Source organism: Salvelinus fontinalis, chromosome 32, assembly GCF_029448725.1.
Source record: "Salvelinus fontinalis isolate EN_2023a chromosome 32, ASM2944872v1, whole genome shotgun sequence".
Classification (NCBI taxonomy): Eukaryota; Metazoa; Chordata; class Actinopteri; order Salmoniformes; family Salmonidae; genus Salvelinus; species Salvelinus fontinalis.
Genome location: NC_074696.1, coordinates 31,808,468 through 31,827,068, shown reverse-complemented (window position 1 = coordinate 31,827,068; position 18,601 = coordinate 31,808,468). Strand labels below are relative to the sequence as shown.

Below are 18,601 nucleotides of genomic sequence, written 5' to 3'. Positions count from 1 at the left end.
TTATCAGTCTACTCTGGCCAACTTGGAGTACATACACAGTGAGAGCGTGCAGAATTTACAACGGCAAGAAGACCAAGACGAATGGATGCACATGCTGCGTTAGCGTTGCTACAAAATCCAAATGAAAACGACTCAGATGGTGGGGAAGAAATTAACCATGACATCTCTGATGAGATTCTTCTGATTCTGAGCCTCAGCCTGAACCCCCCGAAGACTGAGCGCCAAAAACGTCCAAAGGGTACACACCGAGCAGGTACCCGGGCCACCACCAAATGAAACGGTGAGACAGGAGGGGAAGGGACGGCAACGTTTGGGATCCACATTGGGCAGCAGGTGAGCAAGTCTCGGAAAATGTGGTGATGAGGCTTGTGGAACCTTACATTGGCAAGGGGAGAAATGTCACCATGGACAATTTCTTCACTTCACTGTCATTGGCGAACAAGTTTCTTGCAAATAAAACAGGCCTAGTTGGCACCATGAACAAAGCAAGCTCCTTCCCTCTGCGCAAAACAAGGCACCTGCACTCCACAACGGTGCTGAAGAATGAAAACTCACACTTTACCAATGCAAGGCAAGAACGTTTCGATCGTGATCACCACGCATGCGATAGTTGCCGTCGACGGGGACACATAGAAAAACAGACACTATTATGAACTACAACCACACAAAGGTATGTCAATAGTACATAATACCATATATAGATACAGTTCTGCAATGCATTATGCTCTTCTGTACAACACGTGTTGGTTTCCTATGGGGAAATAATCCTCGTGTTTTCTCCTCTATTCTGTTTCATATGTTGGTTTGGATGTTTTGGATCAGAAAGGAGGCACCCACCGCAGGCCTGTTGCGGTGTTCTACAACAAGCTTGACTTGGCTGCTATCAACACACAAGTGTTGTTCAAGCAGTGCATCAACAAAACCATGGCCAGGAGACTTCATCATGAGTCAGGCATATGGGCTACGTGAGAAACCAGGGCCAAGGCAGCAGCAAAGATTCCAAGCGAGCCAAAATTGCACACAGCTCCAGGGGAGGAGACAGTGCCAGGCGCACAAAGAACAGAACCCAAGAGACCTGTACCACCTGCAAGTGACATGTCCGTGGGAAGTGTGTCATGCAAGTGAAAGTGGTGAAGATGTGTGTCGACTGTTCGGACAAGGCATAACCGCTAAATGAAATCCAACTGATGCCACTGCGTGAAAACGCACAGCATGTAAGCACCTTTGCTCTGATTTACCATGTTACCATGTTCCAACACATACAACTATGAAACAGAAAACATACTGTAACAAAAGCACTCCACAAAGAAAAACATTTGAACAGTTTCATTTGTGGTTTTTCTAGTTTTGTTTTTACATATAGCCTACAGTAACATAAACTAGTGAAACTTAACACCTTCGTGAACACAAGCAAATTATTATTTTAGCAATAGCATATATGAAATGTATTAATTACACTGTTAGAATGTTGCAGTCTGAATGCTGGTTCACTTGAAGGGTCCCTCAAGGCCCAGCGGTTCTAGTTTAAAGGCAGAAGCCCTGGCTCAGTTTGTCTTGGCAGACTTTTGCTTTTCAAAAGAAGCACAAGTGAATGAATTACCATTATATTTACAATAGAAATATGGATGACTGTAAAGACAAACTTCAAGATGGAAGAGAGAGTGTAGTTTAATGTCTAACTTCGGCTCGTGAAGGGGTGGGGGGGGGGGTGGGGTGAGTGCGCTGAAGGGAAGGAGCCACGGTTGTACAGCGGTTGTACAGCGCCACAGAGAGAGGAGAGGACACATCGTTAACGCAAGTCAAATCATTATCCATTCAACAGCGGTGGTGAGATTCCTTCACAATGGGGCTCAAATCAAAAGCAACACCATCTTTAAAAACGCTGTCCTTGGAGTTGAAAAGAAACCGTTTCAGACGGAGGGAAATGTTTTCAATGTCTTCAGGAGGTAATCTGAAGTACTGTGGAGTCTGGCTGAGAGATAAAAACATTGCTACTTGTTAAGAGACTGGACTGGCTAAGCCATTTACACACAGACTGGGCAATACTCCTGCTAGAGGCAGAGGTTTGACAAAGACCGAGAGAGACTGGGTAGAGGTAGATTGAACTCTCCTACAGACATAGTAAGGTGGATAGACTGACTGGATAGAGGTTGATTGACTGACACTGGCCAAGGAGAATTCAGGAGGGTCAGTCGATCAGAGCTCAACTTCCTGGCCCACTGCTGTTTGCTCTAGGTTATTGGAGAGAGATTCTGCCCTGAGCAGTCTAAAAGGGAAATGTACACATCAACATACCTCATTGAGGGGAATATACAACCCTCACTGGCCGCCCAGATGATTGGTTGTTTGATGTGAGCAGGGGAAGAGCCCAAATGTAGTGATGGAGAAGATTACTGATAGAAAAACACTAAATACTGGGAGGAAAGAACATACGTTTTTTTTTGCAAGTCGCCAGCTTAGACAATTATCGTAGATAATCAAACTCTTTCATGCAGCGTAAACTCATTAAAAACAATCTCCCACAGTCTCTCTGCTTAGCTCCTATAGTTCACTCCCAAACGACAAACAGAAAGAGCTTGTCCCAGCAGGGGCATCACACTAGATACCACAAGGGCGCTTAATAGATTTCACTGTCCACTTCCCCAAACTCAGGAAAGTTTTAACTACCACCTGTCAGTCACAACAAGTACATACTGGGGAAAGAAGAGAAGAAGAAAATGTACCTGAGGTAGAGTGAGACTAGTGAGGTGACAGACACCCACGCTACAGCTGAGCCTCTCTGACAGACAGAGACCTCCACTTCTCTCTCCATCAGTCCTCTCACTGTGCTCCTCGGGGTCAGGGTCAGATCAAAGGCCGTATGCCTCCACTGTACCACAGCCAAGAGCAGCCTGGCGCCAGTCCAATCCTGATCGGAGCAATTACCCCAGAAGGAAGTTAAATCTTCAAAGCAGCTCAGTATCGTCTTGTCTGTCTGCTCTTAGATTCCAGTCCAACCCTCACAGGGACTCTGCTCTCAGGTGCAGAGATACACAAATATCTCAAATGAAAGGGCATGTAACTCTGCCTCGCTGTCTGATGGGATTTTGTTAAGAGGCACAGATGAACAGCAAAGGACAGGACAACTTATTTTCTCCATTTTACCAAGAGAAATAAGAAAGCAGCTGCAGTGCTATAGGTTAAGCAAGGACTGTTACATCTGATAAAATCCCAAAATATGGTTTATGTGAAAATCAAAAGAAAGATGTAACCGACAAGGATTAATTCACTTGACATCTAACACCTACTAAAACAGATACCAATATGAAGATCTAAGTATTGAAAGGGGCCATCTTTCCATGCCCATCTCCTCTCCCTCCTCACAAGTAACAGCTCCAAACAGTCCCACCTCCTAGTATGTTGCCCGGACAGAACGTTGAGTGACTGTTAGTGTTGCTGTCAGGTTGCCAAAGACTGTGTAAATGAGGAACTGATCAGAGGGAATATTCATGGTTCCAGGTTTTGGGACAGATTACAGCGTCGCTCCCCTGGTGATGGAGTGGCCTGGAATGGCCCAGGGACTTTTGTAAATTTACTGATCACTGACGGCAACTGACCCTACAGTACAAACCTCACATAACTCAGACTGGTGTGAGGTTATTAGTCTGTGAGAGGACAGCTAACCCGGTATGGCCAGCTTCAGCACCTTGGACAGCGAGATCAACACTTCATCAGAGAGTAATACTTAAACCACAGAGTTAGAAGTAAACCAAGATAGACCACTGCCTGTCGTTTTCAATGAGAACAAAGGAGTCATCGTGGGCAGAACAAGCAAGGAGATGGGCAGAGCCAAGCACGCGCTAGCAGGATCCTATTGGCGCGTTCTAGCATGCGTCTGTATATTTCCATGAAGGAACGCTTATTCTGTGAAGTGCACATGTCCAATAACTCAATTTGCCTCTGCACTCCTACACAGCGCAATTTTAAAAAACTTTTGCAAAGGGTAAAGTCTACAACAACACTTAGTCCACTCTGTTCATAGCAGATTATAGTTTTGGGAACAGAAAACTGTATTGAGAGCAAATGTATCATAGATAAGAAAATGAACAGAATGTCGGCTAAATCCATCTCGTTCCATCAGCTCCCACTGCCCGCCAGTGGGCTTCCTCTCACTACCATATTTGGTAGTGAGTGGAAACGCCAAGAGGATGCTTCACATTTATACATCCAGTGAAATATCTCTCATTGTTCCATCTGTGCTTAAACTCTCTGCAGCACACACACACACACACAATAGAAGGTGGAGAAGATAAGAATTGTAGCCAACACCTACAGGGAAACAGATTAAAGTGAAACCTCTACAAATCTACTCCTGAACACACATCAGTCAGTCCTAAAAAAGGACATCTGATTTCTGATGGAAAAAGGTCAGAATGAGTTAGGAACAAAGCAAGCAGTGAAGCAAACACCATCACCTCAATCTGATCAGACACAAAAGGATTATGGGGTGAGACATACAGCGGTGTGGTATTTTAGCATCGGCTCTGCTCTAATCCACTGTGAAGTCCGTCTGCTTGATGTTAAGGGTCAACATGAGAGACTGTCATGGCTGGGTTTGTCCTTTTAGAGACAGGAAAATATTGATGTTGGGATACAATAAGACAAGGTGTATAGGTGGGGTTGGTTGATGTTTTGTACAATCAGTAAACCTTTTTCCATAGACTATTTCTTTGCTAGTTATAAACCCAACAGTGAAGAAGATGTAAAATTTACAACTTCCTGACTGAGCTCTCGAAATGGAGAAACACATCTTGCTCTTCAGTTGCAAGGCAATCCTCTCCACATCACTGCATGGCCAACCATAGGACAGTTCGCGCCACAACTACATATTAAAAGACACCCATTGATTAAAGAGCCTTTGGCGTTACACATCGAATAGCAGCCTCTCTTATCTGGCCCCGGCAGCTTGGTCAGTTCAGAGGGAGGCTTTAGACCAGCACCTAAATAAAACGAATCAGCCTGTTTGCATGCAGGCAAATAAACCAAATGAACAGAGCCTCAAACTCTTCATCACAGGCAGGCGACTGGTCTATGGATCGTCTGCCATTTTTCTCAAGGTGATGGGAAACTCTTCTGCTTTGCTACGATTCCCCACCCACAACCTGGGACCTGTTTCAGTCAGAGGCACCCAGAGTGATCAAGATTTTCCAACTGCCTGTCTGACAGGTTGGTTGGTTGGCATAGGCTGATTGGTACAGCCTAGCTTGGTCCCTAGGCCGGAACTCAGAACACAGCCCAATCCTGGAACAATCTAAACCTAGTCCAGCTGGGACAAAGCCAACCAGGAAGGGGAGGGAGAGCCACTCACAGGCATTCATTATGTCTGATTAAAGAGATTACTCAGAAAGCTAGAAACAACACATTTTCACAGACAAAAAGCTTTTTCTTCCCATTGTAGAAACATGGAAATCTTGGATGATCCATGCTGAATACTGAATTATTTGTATCCCCCCACTGGCCCTTGTCAAATGTGATACATTGATGTCTTCTTCTGGCAGCCTCCTACTCGGTTGGTAGCGTGGAAAAGAGGGGATGGTGAGAAGAGAGGAGGCGAGGGGAAGCACGGGGCTCAGTTCTTGTCATCTGCGGAAGACAGTAGCCCAATCTCCAAAGCTTCTCTGTCTCTATCCTGTGAAGGCAGAGACACAATGGCCATCTCATTACAACCAACTCCGGGGGAGACATTCCTTGACTGCCCCGTTTCCTTCTGTTCTGTACGGAGAGGAGATACAATGAGCCTAATCTCAAAGATAAAGGCTTCTCATTCGCTTGGAGCCAGATGATGTGTCAGTTTTTCGGGGACACGGCATTCTGAGCACTGGTCATGTTTTTCATTTCTTTTTCACAAGGCTGTCTCTTCTCTTAGTCATGCTGGGCTTTTGTGCTGGTTTGAAGAGGCGAGAGCTGAAAGCTGAAAAGAGGAGTTGGCCGTCCACTGAAACAAGGACGAACTCTAAAGAATCATTATCAAGTCTGATTGTGTAATCAAACATCCGACAGATTCACACTGACAAAATCAGTTCTCCTCCGAAAAACGTACACAGAAAGTATTCTGGTAGAGCATTCATTACAGAGAGCATGGACTAGCTGGCTAATTTCAACCATAATGTGATTCTATCAATCAAAGTAAAGAAAGAGCTGTGTCATGTCCATTCCCTCCCATAGCACTGCAGCAGTGTAAAATTATTTCTCCATTTAAACTTATTTTTGCTAATAGCAAACCATCTTAGCATCTAGCCTTCATTGGGTTATTTCTGGTTGTGAAGTAGCGACCGTATTCTTTCTCCTTCAGGTCAGACAGAGGTCAGACGGCTGTCCACTAGGGTCGGACCCCACTGATCTGGTCACTATGTGATCAATAACCTGGAGCATTGAGAGATCATTGGGTGAGCATGAATCACCATTGTGACTGATGAGTTCTACTAGATGTTGATGTGCTATTAGGTCTCAAAGAAGACTCTTAGCATCATCACTGGACTTAAATACTTTACAACCACATCTTAAGGAAAGAAGTTGCTAACTAGCGTTAGCGCAAATGTTAACTAGCATTAGTGCAATGACTGGAAGTCTATGGTAACAGCTAGCATGCTAGTTGTTACCATCGACTTCCTGTCATTGAGCTGACGCTAGTTAGCATTGGCTCACAAAACTACCTCCAACTTCCTTCATACTAGACGCAGAGACATTGTCAAAATCCCGAAGTATCTCTTCAAAGGTCACCACGTTTTTTTTGTCATTGCACTCATGCAATTTACATATCTAGACGTCATGCTTTTGATCATTGCCATTATAACTTAACACAAGTAACAGGCTTACATGATGAAACTACATTAAATCAGGAAAGTATTCAAATATATGTTAAATGATATCAAAACATCAGCTCTTTGATGAGAATCTGAAACAAATTGGCAATACTGGCTAGGCATATAATTAACTATCCATGTCTTGTAATATAGCTGTTTAAATAAATGTAAAGAATTGCAACAGTGTTGCACAGGGTATAGTGAAAACCCAGTGATGTGTGAATGGAGCCCCCTACCTCTATAAGAGACCATTAGAAGAACGGTAATAATCTTGTTATGTCTGTCATGTAGCTAGTAACTACTGCACATCCACAACATTAGTGTACATTCAGCTGTCATGATACTGTGCATTTAAGCAATCATGGTATAAGTTCAAGAGGAATCCAAAAAGACATGCCCTATGCTAAGACCACCTTCAACACTGAAATATATACCTTAAAGGAGTAGGCCACTATTTTACAACATGTCAGGTTCTTCACCCTGAAGTAGGCTAAGGGGCAGGATATACTGTAATCCATAGTTTGGCTTTCTTTGAACAGACACTACAATCTTCAGCTAACTTTAGCCACCGCTAGCTAAAAATCTATGGAAGGGATTGGGTCATGTGTTCCCCATGAGCAAAATCAACACCATATAATGGTTGGGATGTTTCTTAAAGGTGATTTGGCCATTAAAAAAATGCCCCCATCATTACCATTGAGTTTTAGCTAGCGGTGGCTATAGTTAGCTGAAGTTTGTTGTGGCGGTTTAAGAAAAACCAAGCCATGGATTGCAATTTCTCCTGACCCATAGAATACTTTCAGGGTGAGGAATCATCTACCATGTTGGAGAATAGTGAACTACTCCTTCAATAGGTTCTAGCCTTTTTTGTTGTTGTCCACGACTAAATGGAGGGGGTGGAATAATCTCAATTCTGATCACAAACAAAAATCCCTGAGTAAAGTATGAGTAGTCAGCCCATGCGAATATCAATCTTTGTAGCGTTGATGATTAATGTTGATCAGTCGCGGCACGCAGTCTGAAAGTTAGGCTGTTGGGAGCAGAGCAGATTTACGCCCTTCGGCTGTCTGGCTCTCCCTTTCATGATTTATTCAAGACAGTCGCAAAGATTTTTGTTGCGTAAGGAAGATGGAAGGGGAGGGGAACAAAATGCATAAACGAGGGGAAAAGTGGATTGTGGCTTAAATTTTCCCTTTCCTCCAGATCAGAGGGAGTACTATACAGTGGTGGTCATTACCGGGAGGGTGGGCCGTGTTTACACCGGGTGGGCGAGGCTGTGTCTGTCTGATGCTTATCACAGGAAGGCGCAGTTGTATCGGTCTAATTCGTATTGAGGTGTGAAAGGCGAGAGGCAGACAGAGACCTGGAACAGAGCTGATAAGGGAGGAGACACTCAAACCAAACACTTGTTCCTCAGGCAGAGCAGACAGACAGTGTTACCTCCCGCATCAGTCAGTCTCATCAGACAGTGTTACCTGGCTCATCAGTCAGTCTCATCAGACAGACTCACACATACAGTTGAAGTCGGAAGTTTACATACACTTCTGTTAGAGTCATTAAAACCCATTTTCAAGCACTCCACACAGTTCTTGGTAACAAACTATAGTTTTGGCAAGTCGGTTAAGACAACTACTTTGTGCATGACACAAGTAATTTCCCCAACAATTGTCACTTATAATTCACTGTATCACAATTCCAGTGGGTTAGAAGTTTACATACACTAAGTTGACTGTGCCGTTAAACAGCTTGGAAAATTCCAGAAAATTATGTCATGGCTTTAGAAGCTTCTGATAGCCTAATTGACATCATTTGAGTCAATTGGAGGCGTACCTCTGGATGTATTTTAAGGCCTACCTTCAAACTTAGTGCTTCTTTGCTTGACATCACGGGAAAATCAAAAGAAATCAGCCAAGACATCAGATTTTTTTTTTTATTGTAGACCTCCACAAGTCTGGTTCATCCTTGGGAGCAATTTCCAAACGCCTGAAGGTACCATGTTCATCTGTACAAATAATAGTACGCAAGTATAAACACCATGGGACCACACAGCCATCATACCACTCAGGAAGAAGACGCGTTCTGTCTCCTAGAGATGAACGTACTTTGGTGCGAAAAGTGCAAATCAATCCCAGAACAACAGCAAAGGACCTTGTGAAGATGCTGGAGGAAATGGGTACAAAAGTATCTATATCTACAATAAAACGAGTCCTATATCGACAACCTGAACAGCTGCTGAGCAAGGAAGAAGCCACTGCTCCATAACCGCCATAGAAAAGTGAAGATGCTGGAGGAAATGGGTACAAAAGTATCTATATCTACAATAAAACGAGTCCTATATCGACAACCTGAACAGCTGCTGAGCAAGGAAGAAGCCACTGCTCCATAACCGCCATAGAAAAGCCAGACTACAGTTTCCAAATGCACATGGGGACAAGGATCGTACTTTCTGGATCAAAATAGAACTGTTTGGCCATAATGACCATCGTTATGTTTGGAGGAAAAAGAGGGAGGCCTGCAAGCCAAAGAACACCATCCCAACCGTGAAGCCTGGGGGTGGCAGCATCATGTTGTGGGGGTGCTTTGCTGCAGGAGAGACTGGTGCACTTCACAAAATAGATGGAATCATGAGGCAGGAAAATTATGTGGATATATTGAAGCAACATCTCAAGAAATCAGTCAGGAACTTAAAGCTTGGTTGCAAATGGGTCTTCCAAATGAACAATGACCTCAAGCACACTTCTAAAGTTGTGGCAAACTGGCTTAAGGACAACACAGTCAAGGTATTGAAGTGGCCATCACAAAGCCCTGACCTCAATCCTACAGGAAATTTGTGGGCAGAACTGAAAAACCGTGTGCAAGCAAGGAGGCCGCCAAACCTGACTCAGTTACACCAGCTCTGTCAGGAGAAATGGGCCAAAATTCATTGTGGGAAGCTTGTGGAAGGCTACCCAGAACCTTTTACCCAAGTTAAACAATTTAAAAGGCAATGCTACCAAATACTAATTGAGTATGTAAACTTCTGACCCACTGGGAAAGTGATAAAATAAATAAAAGCTGAAATAAAATCGTTGTCTCAACTATTATTCTAACATTTCATATTCTTAAAATAAAGTGGTGATCTTAACTGACCTAAGACAGGGAATTCTTACTAGAATTAAATGTCAAGAATTGTGAAAAACGGAGTTTAAATGTATTTGGCTAAGATGTATGTAAGCTTCCGACTTCAACTGTACCCCTCATTACACATAGACTAATGAGCAGCTTGACTCACCATTGGGTAACTGATGTAATGCGACCAGTAACAGTCAATTCTCCTGAGGGAGTCAAGAGGGACTAAACACTCAGTAAGTCAAAGGGAAACTCTGGCCTTGAAGGACATAACGACAGTGTAGTTCGTTAGCATTCATTAGTACAAGATGTGCCAAGTGACATGGCTGACTGGATGAAAACATAGGATATACTGCAACTCAGTCCAAAACAGCTCTAATTAGTCAGAGGGAAAATACCTGGGTTCAAATAGTATTTGAAATCTTGCTGCTGTAGCCAGTCAAATCAGATTAGAACTCAACCCGAGAGCTTCTGAGGACACGGAAACATCACGTACTGGTGAGATGCTTACATCTCGTGCTTCTACACCTGCATTGCTTGCTGTTTGGGGTTTTAGCTATAGCATAATGTCCTATAGCATAATGCTAAGTAGTCTTCCATGAGCCTTGGGTTGTGCAAGCTGGAACGACTTACTGGAGCAGGTGCCTTTCTCCTGTTTCTGTAGCGTGAGGCAGCTTGATGTACAAGCACACCCCCTGGACTGGATGCCAGTCTATCGCAGGGCCTTACCACAAATATATCTCTTTAAAGCTGAGTGCTAAGCAGCGACACACCGGAACATATTTTTACAGTCTTTGGTATGACTCGGCCGGGGATGGAACTCCCATCCTTCCAATCTCAGGGAGAACACAAACCACAAGGACAGTGAAATTGTGGCGTAATGTTAAAGGGCTGGATAACTACACCGCTAAGAAGCCAACAAGGCTGAATGGTCAAACATAAAGTTCACCTACTCCAGATAGATAGGCTAAAGCGGATGACGGCATAACTGCTAGCAGGGGTTTCTGGCAGAATGCTAAAGCCTCGCTAATCACAATGCTAACAAGGCTGCATGAGTTCTAAAGTAAAGGTCACCCAGTTGGCATACGACACACCACCAGGCAACCGTATACATTTGGCTGCTTCTCGTAAACTGAGACATCCAGGGATGGAACCAGCCCTGACATTTTAAATGTGAGTCAGCAGCCAGCCTACCTGACAGAGAAGACTCAGTGTGCGTCACAAATTGCACCCTATACCCTGTATACAGCGCATTCGGAAAGTATTCAGGCCCCTTGACTTTTTTCACATTTTGTTACATTACGAAATTTTGTCAGCCGGTGATTGTCAAGCAAATAAAGTCGGTCTCATGGTAATTGACCGTTAATTAACATAAAACACATTTAGCATCTCCTGGCTACAAGCCATTTAAAAAAAGTCGAATAAATCCATGTAATATAGCCTACACCTTCACAATAAATCGATTATTTTTATTTTGAAATCCAGTTTAAAAAATATATAAAAAAGAAAAAGTACCAGAGTACCACTGAACAATGAAAGACACTTTCTACACAGAGTACCTCCTAAGGGACACCAATCTAATACAGAGCAGAATACACAGCTAAAACACAGGGGACAGAATAAGCATCGGACTGAGATTCGAGGGGACTTCGAAGAGAACGTTAGTTAGGCCATATGTTCTCTATGACACACACACGGCTGAAGGCATTCTTGTAAACCTTGGTTCACTCCATGTTCATTTTTGCCACACACAAGCATTCCCTGTATTAAAAAAGAGGAGAAATACACTTATGTGAATTGACACTCACCCAGCCACACCCACAAGGAGCTGATATTAATTTACTTTGTACCTCCAGGATTTTGACATGTTTCTTGTGTGATATATGCTGCAAAGAATGCTTGATTCTGCAGTGGTTTTACATTTTTTTTTTTTTAATTATGTTCATTTCATATAAAGCAATAAAAAGTCATGTGCTCAGTTCTAGTACGATTTGAAGCAGAATGTCTTGATGCTGTCTGATCAATTTTCAGGCACACACATATGATAGACAGTTTGTATTTATTATGGATCCCCATTAGCTGCTGCCAAAGCAGAAGCTACTCTTCCTGGGGTCCAGCAAAATGTCTCTGAAGCCGCTGTGCTCAGCCGGAGAGCGTGGCTCAATCCTTCATTGTGATTTATTGATTCATTGCGGCCAGCAGTTCAAACAAAAAAGAATAATGATTCTTCTCGAGTCAATAAAAATAGTTGTTCAAAAAGAATGAATCGTTTGCAAACTGCACATCCCTACCACAGATTTCCCTGCTATCGCTTTGGCCATGCTTATCTGCCGACTTCCGCTGCTGTGGTGGCTGTACGGACATTCTTTGCACATGCCTTGCTGATTCGAACTTCCTCTTGTGTTCCTGAACAACAATTCGCCCCCACTTTCATGTAAAATAGGGATGGGCAACTGGCAGCCCCCATTTTGTAGGCACGGGGATCAATTTCCAAACTCAGTCGGGGTCTGAACTACTTGCACATCATCATCTGCACATCTATCACTCCAGTGTTAATGCTAAATTGTAATTATTTCGCCACTATGACCTATTTATTGCCTTACCTCCATAATCTTACTCCATTTGCACACACTGTACATTGATTTTTCTATTGTGTTATTGACTGTACGTTTGTTTATCCCATGTGTAACTCTGTTGTTGTTTTTGGTCACACTGCTTTGCTTTATCTTGGCCAGGTCACAGTTGTAAATGAGAACATGTTCTCAACTGGCCTACCTGGTTAAATAAAGGTGAAAAAAACAACACTTACTGTTGAGAGTTACAATAGTAAATGTGGTTGTGCATAAGCTGTTTCTCTGATTATGTCACTCAATTAACAATGTCAGCTAAAATAATTTTAGATTGATAAATTAGCTGGATAGACTAAATTTGTAGTAATCGTCGTCAAATTACCGATTCCGTTAGTCATGACATTAGTCAATCTCACTCAGATATCATATTAAAAACTGCAAACATTTCTTTCTCTCCTCCATATAGAACAATTTGTAGAATTTCAGAAAATTAGTGGCACAATTGCAAAGTCTTCTCCGATCCATGACAAAACGTGTAGAATTGCAGACCCGCGAACCACTGCAGCCCCTCAAGATGAGTTCATATTTTTTGTGGACCCGACCTCCTTCCAACTTGCACATCTCCGATGTAAAACATTTGGAATTAGTTCTGCACGGTCTTCAGCTGTGCCAACTGTTGGTAAATGAGATGGATTCCTGTTCATTGTTCTGCCTGTCATCAAATGTCAGCTTCACATGCGGAAAATAACTTTTGTTCATATGTGGTTTGATTGGGTGGTTTCCCACGGTAACAGTGCTCAAAATTGCAAATCCTCTTTTGATTGGACTATTTTATGCGGTAAAAGTGTGGTGATTGGTCAAAATTGCGAGCTCTCGCATAATGTGTGTGGATTGGTTGATTTTACATTGAATTATGCAATCGCAGAATCCTGGAGGGACTGAAAAATATACAGTATAATGCAGCTACGGTTTGGGAGAATGTGTCTGTCTGCTACAATTCTGGCGTTTGGCTTCTAAAGCCCTCTGAGCTTTAAGTCCTACCATCCAAAATGTCACATTTACACAACAACACCGCTGGTCTTTAGGAAACAATACCCACAATTCCTTCCTGTTCATGGGCCATCACACAACAAATCACAGCACTCCATCTACAGTGAGAACTGAGCTTTGTGAGCAGATAAGACTGGCCTTTGAGTCACAATAGAAAAATCAACGGCAGGTCTGAACCTCTTGAATGACCATCCAATTGTTTTAATGCCGCCATGGAATCGATTACCATGAAAAAAACGTTAGGTGACCGCCAAAGTAGCAAAAAGCCCCGGAATGCTTGATATAGGGGGGGAAATATTTTATTCCACACATGTGGGAGTTAGCCTGTCTCATACAGACACAAGTAAATTAATTGCAAATGAACCTGAACATCCTTAGTAGCACATGTTTTTGTTTTGTCTGTTACATGTAACCAAGCCATGCTTCTTGACCGTCTCCCACGTTAAGGAACGATAGATGGTGTAAGATGAATAGACCCGTTACTCATTCTCCATTTCTATAGGAGCTCAGTACCCGTCTCTCTGTAGGAGCGTCCTGTAGATCAGTGATCACCACATTAGCGAGCCCATTCCTCAGCCTGTCTGACAGACCTGATGCCATATGCTGCTGAGAACAGACTTAATAAAACTCTCCTCCTCTCGGTTCGGCTGTAGTAATCGATCACTAACATGCTTCCCTGGCAACATCAAGTCTGGTCAAATCAGGTAAGATTTGACTTCATCATTAATAGTTTGACTTCCCTCAGGCCAACCACTAATATTTAACACATCAATGCAGGCAGATTACTGACGGTAATTAAAATGGCTGGTAGCTCAGTGACAGGGCACCAAGACTTCCTGATATATGGATGTTTTTGACCACTCATTTACCTGCTATAAACACTAACTGATATTCAAAATCGGGACTCCTGCAGGACTCAAGTCTAAAATAAGCTGACATTTATCAAACTAAAATTGGTCACCACACCTTATTGGATTTAACATTGCGGAACCAATTTTCTTTTTTGTAAACGTAAGTTTAATTGTAAACATTTTGAAAAGACAAATGTCATGGACAAAATTGGCACCCCGGAGCTAGTACTTGGTTGCACAGCCTTTGGCCATGATAACCGCAGACAAATGCATTTTCATAGCCATCAATGAGCTTGGTGCACCTTTCTACTGACAATTGACCAACCTTTAGGCAGCAAACTGCTCTAATTCTTCAATATTTGAGGGGTTCCCTCCACCAACTGCTGTTTTCAGATCTCGCAATAGGTTTTGGATGTGATTCAGAACTGGACTCTTCCCTGGCCACGCCAGAACAGTCCAGCCACTATTCCTAAACATGCCTAGGAGCTTTTTTACGTGTGTTTGGGGGTCGTTGTCTTGCTCGAAGACCAAAAACAGTCAATTGAGACCCAGTTTTTAGACACTGGCTTAAACATTGGACTACACAATACCCGATAATCTGCTGAGTTCATGATGCCTTGCGCACGTTCAAGGCTCCCAGAGGCCGCAGATCAACGCCACAGCATTATCAAACCTCCCTGCGTTTGATTGTATTGAGGGTGATATATTGTTTGAATGAGAAAACAGCTACGTTAAAGGATGGGAGAGGCTTAATGACCATTCTAACACAGGCTCAGTGAAGCTTCATAAGAACAAACCAATTGGTTCAGAGACCCAATAGGAGAGAACACTGAAAACAGTGATGTTAGATAACAGTGATGTTAGATAACAGACTACAACAACAGTTAAAAGGATGGAATGTGAAAGTTGTGATGGTTGATAACACAGCGAACTAGGAGAAAACGGGTTAGTAACGCCATACTGAAATGACTTCAGAGACATGGAGATGAACGAACATGGTACGATATTGGACATGGGATGTACAATATACCATTAAAAATCTAGTTGTTACTGATATCTGTACATGCAAAAAGCATGTGGCAAAAAAGGAGCAAAATGTACTGATGGGAAGGCCTCATGGTTCATAGACGTAATGTAATAACATTGTGGAAAACAGTGATCCACAGCCCTTCTGAGCACCTTCTCAGAAAGGAGATTTAGACAGGAACTAGAAAACAGAAACAGAGGGGTACCAATCCAAAATACAGAAGAGCTTTTGGTTTTGCTTTGGCATTTTATTTGTGGTGCAGCCTGAGCCTCCATTCAACACTTTAAACTAAAAAAGACCATAGACAAGAACGAAAGAAAGAAAGGTCTCCTCATGGAAGATTCTGACGCAGCAGCAGCAGAAGTGGAGAACCGTAGCCCGTGGCGACCAGGGTTGACAAACATCGTTCAGTTGAACTCATAAAACAGACCGAGTGAATGTCTGCAGTCTCTCTTGATGCGTGTCTGAAATGGCACCCTATTCCCTATGTAGTGCACTACTTTTGACCAGAGCTCAGGGTACCCCTCTAAAGAGAATGTGTTCTCAATGACGTACCTAAAGGCAAACTCAATAAAGGGAAAGGGGTGCTATTCTAGACACAGCCATGATCCCTTTCTGCAGTCTCCTGGTTCACAACAAGCCCTTCATCAATCACAGCGTGACCAATCACAGTGATATCTAAAACAGATCCAAACTCGTAACTGGAACCCATTTGTCGTGACAAGTCGTCTTGGCCTGTGCTAGTGTCAAGGTCAGGGGGACAGAGAAAGAGAGGTGGCGTGAAGGATAGAGGGAGAGAAACTTCATAAAAGAAGAGTATCATAAAAGTGCCTTCAGTCATATTCTATATGGCAATAATAAAACCCAGGTCAACGTCACACAGATTTCCATCATGAGCGTCGCTCCTGTTTTTATTCAGCCCATCATTCATCAGATTCTCATTTCTTTCACCTCGTCTCTCTCCAAATAACTTGAAAAGCCACATGTCCACAAAATGACAAGAGGCATTCAGCCAGTGTAAGGGGACAGAATACCGATTAGAACAGCTCAATAAAACACGAGCCTTTATATACAAATGACTTCTGTCTGACTGTGTGTGGGTCAATAATAATGGCTGAATGGCAGACAGCTCAGCCTCAAAAACAGACGTCGAGGCATCAAACAGACTCCGTTTTAAACAACCCATTCGGTTAAAACGTGTTGGGTGACGAGGAGCTTCTCTTACCAGCCAGTCAAATGTAGGAGGACTGAGAGTTGGGCTTCCTGGAGAATCAATTTAAACTCTGTGGTGCCGTCGTCATTTGGGGAGGCAGGTAGCCTAGTGGTTAGAGCGTTGGGCCAGTAACCGAAAGGTTGTTGGATCGAATCCCCGAGCTGACAAGGTAAAAATCTGTTGTTCTGCCACGTAACCCACTGTTCCCCAGTAGGCCGTCATTGTAAATAAGAATTTGTTCTTATTTGTTCTTGCCTAGTTAAAATGTTTAATAAAAATACAATTTAAGTCATTAGCAATGCAATCAGCACAGTCTTACAACACACGAGACCAGTGAGTGACAGAGAGCAGAGAACATAAGCACCAACGTGGAGGTAGAGAAACTTGACTTAGAAGAACAATACTTTTATTGTCCATTGTCAGAGTGCGCCAGCTTGTAGTCCTAAAACCCGGAAATAAGTTACCTCAGGTTCGTTCAGGCATCTCTATGGGAAAAATGAATGGGGAATTAATAGGGTTTTGGAATAAACGCAGTATATAAGAGCTGAGGTTAACACAGGCTTAGGAGATGTTCTGTCCTATGAGATAATAGGAGATCTTTATGAATGATATGCTTTACGCATTTTATAATTACATAAACTCTTCAAAATTCACAAAGTTGCATTAGCTGATGAAGATTCTCATAGAACAAAATGTATAAGATCTCCTACACCTGTGTTTATCACAGATTTTCCACATTTATCCAAAAACGGCATTCATTTTCCTCATATGCTTTGTCCAACGAACCATGGCAGAGTTAGACACCATTACTATTACTCTATTTTCTGAACAAGCAGAGAACTGACCGATTCTTTTTTTCAGACAGACTCTGGACAGCCCTACTGAGACAAATAGAGAAGGCTGCTGGAGAGGACCCAGGAATCTGTCCCGACACATTAGCAGCCATCAGACGTCACTAAACACCATTATCTAGCTTCGAGGCTGGAGGTGCACAGCCTGCACACATTAGTGGATGTACAAGGAAAAACAGCACTATAATCACTGTGTGTGTGTGTGTGTGTGCGCGTGTATCCTTTCCTTAAAGAGAGAGATGGAATAAAAACATCAGTGCACCTTTTGATATGTCTGAGTGTAGTTATGTGTGTGTGTGTATATGTGTGTGTATCGTTCTGTCTGTATGGCAGATATTGAAGCTCAGATTAGCACATAACGCAGAGAGCCCAACGCACTGCTGTAACCCGGCCAGGAGACTATAGAATCTGTTGTCACAGAGTCCTTGTGAGACACCGTAAAGGTAGTGTTCATGACAGAATGTATTTTTCATGGTCCTTCGAACCAGATCTTTAAGTATTTCATTCAGTATGCATACATCTTTTTAAAATTGTGGTAGGTACAATGTGTGTGTGTATATATATATGGTATATACTAGTGGCCATATATATATATATGTGTGTGTGTGTGTGTGTGGGTGTGTTTGTGTTCCTCACCTCCTTATCCATGCTGTCCAGGTCTTCTTTACAGAATGTGTAGAGAGGGTTGGTCTCTGACATGCTGGGCTGGCGTTCCCTCCGGCGGCAGGAGGGTCCAGGCTGCTCCTCGTCTCGACTGGAGGGACCCGACGTCTCCCCCTGCTGGTCCTTCTGACCCCCCCTGGTCACATCACAACAAACAACCATCAGCCAGACACAAACATCTCCAACTATCACCTAATTAGCCATAAACTCATTGTGAATCCCCATGAGATAACTGGGGCCTTTTTAACACTGGTGGTCTGAAAGAAGAAGAGACAAACACCCTTTGTGTGATTATAATTCCATTCAGCCTCCAGAACAGACACACGTTTCCATTATGTTCTCAACTCCTAGTAGAGGCTCAGGCTTACTGCCTTAGAGGGTAGCTGGAGTATACAGATAATATACGACCATACTAGACATTTATAC

General features: G+C 43.0%; 1 protein-coding gene across 2 annotated transcripts in view; it reads right to left on the bottom strand.

The window, feature by feature from the left end:
• The window catches only part of LOC129831085 (RNA polymerase II subunit A C-terminal domain phosphatase-like), a 174,529-nt gene that overhangs the window by 127,312 nt on the left and 28,616 nt on the right, over positions 1 to 18,601 (bottom strand). For both annotated transcript variants that reach the window (XM_055894114.1, XM_055894113.1), the window contains exon 11: positions 18,149 to 18,311. In XM_055894114.1, coding sequence (XP_055750089.1) covers positions 18,149 to 18,311 — 163 coding nt within the window. The remainder of the gene's footprint in view (positions 1 to 18,148; positions 18,312 to 18,601) is intronic.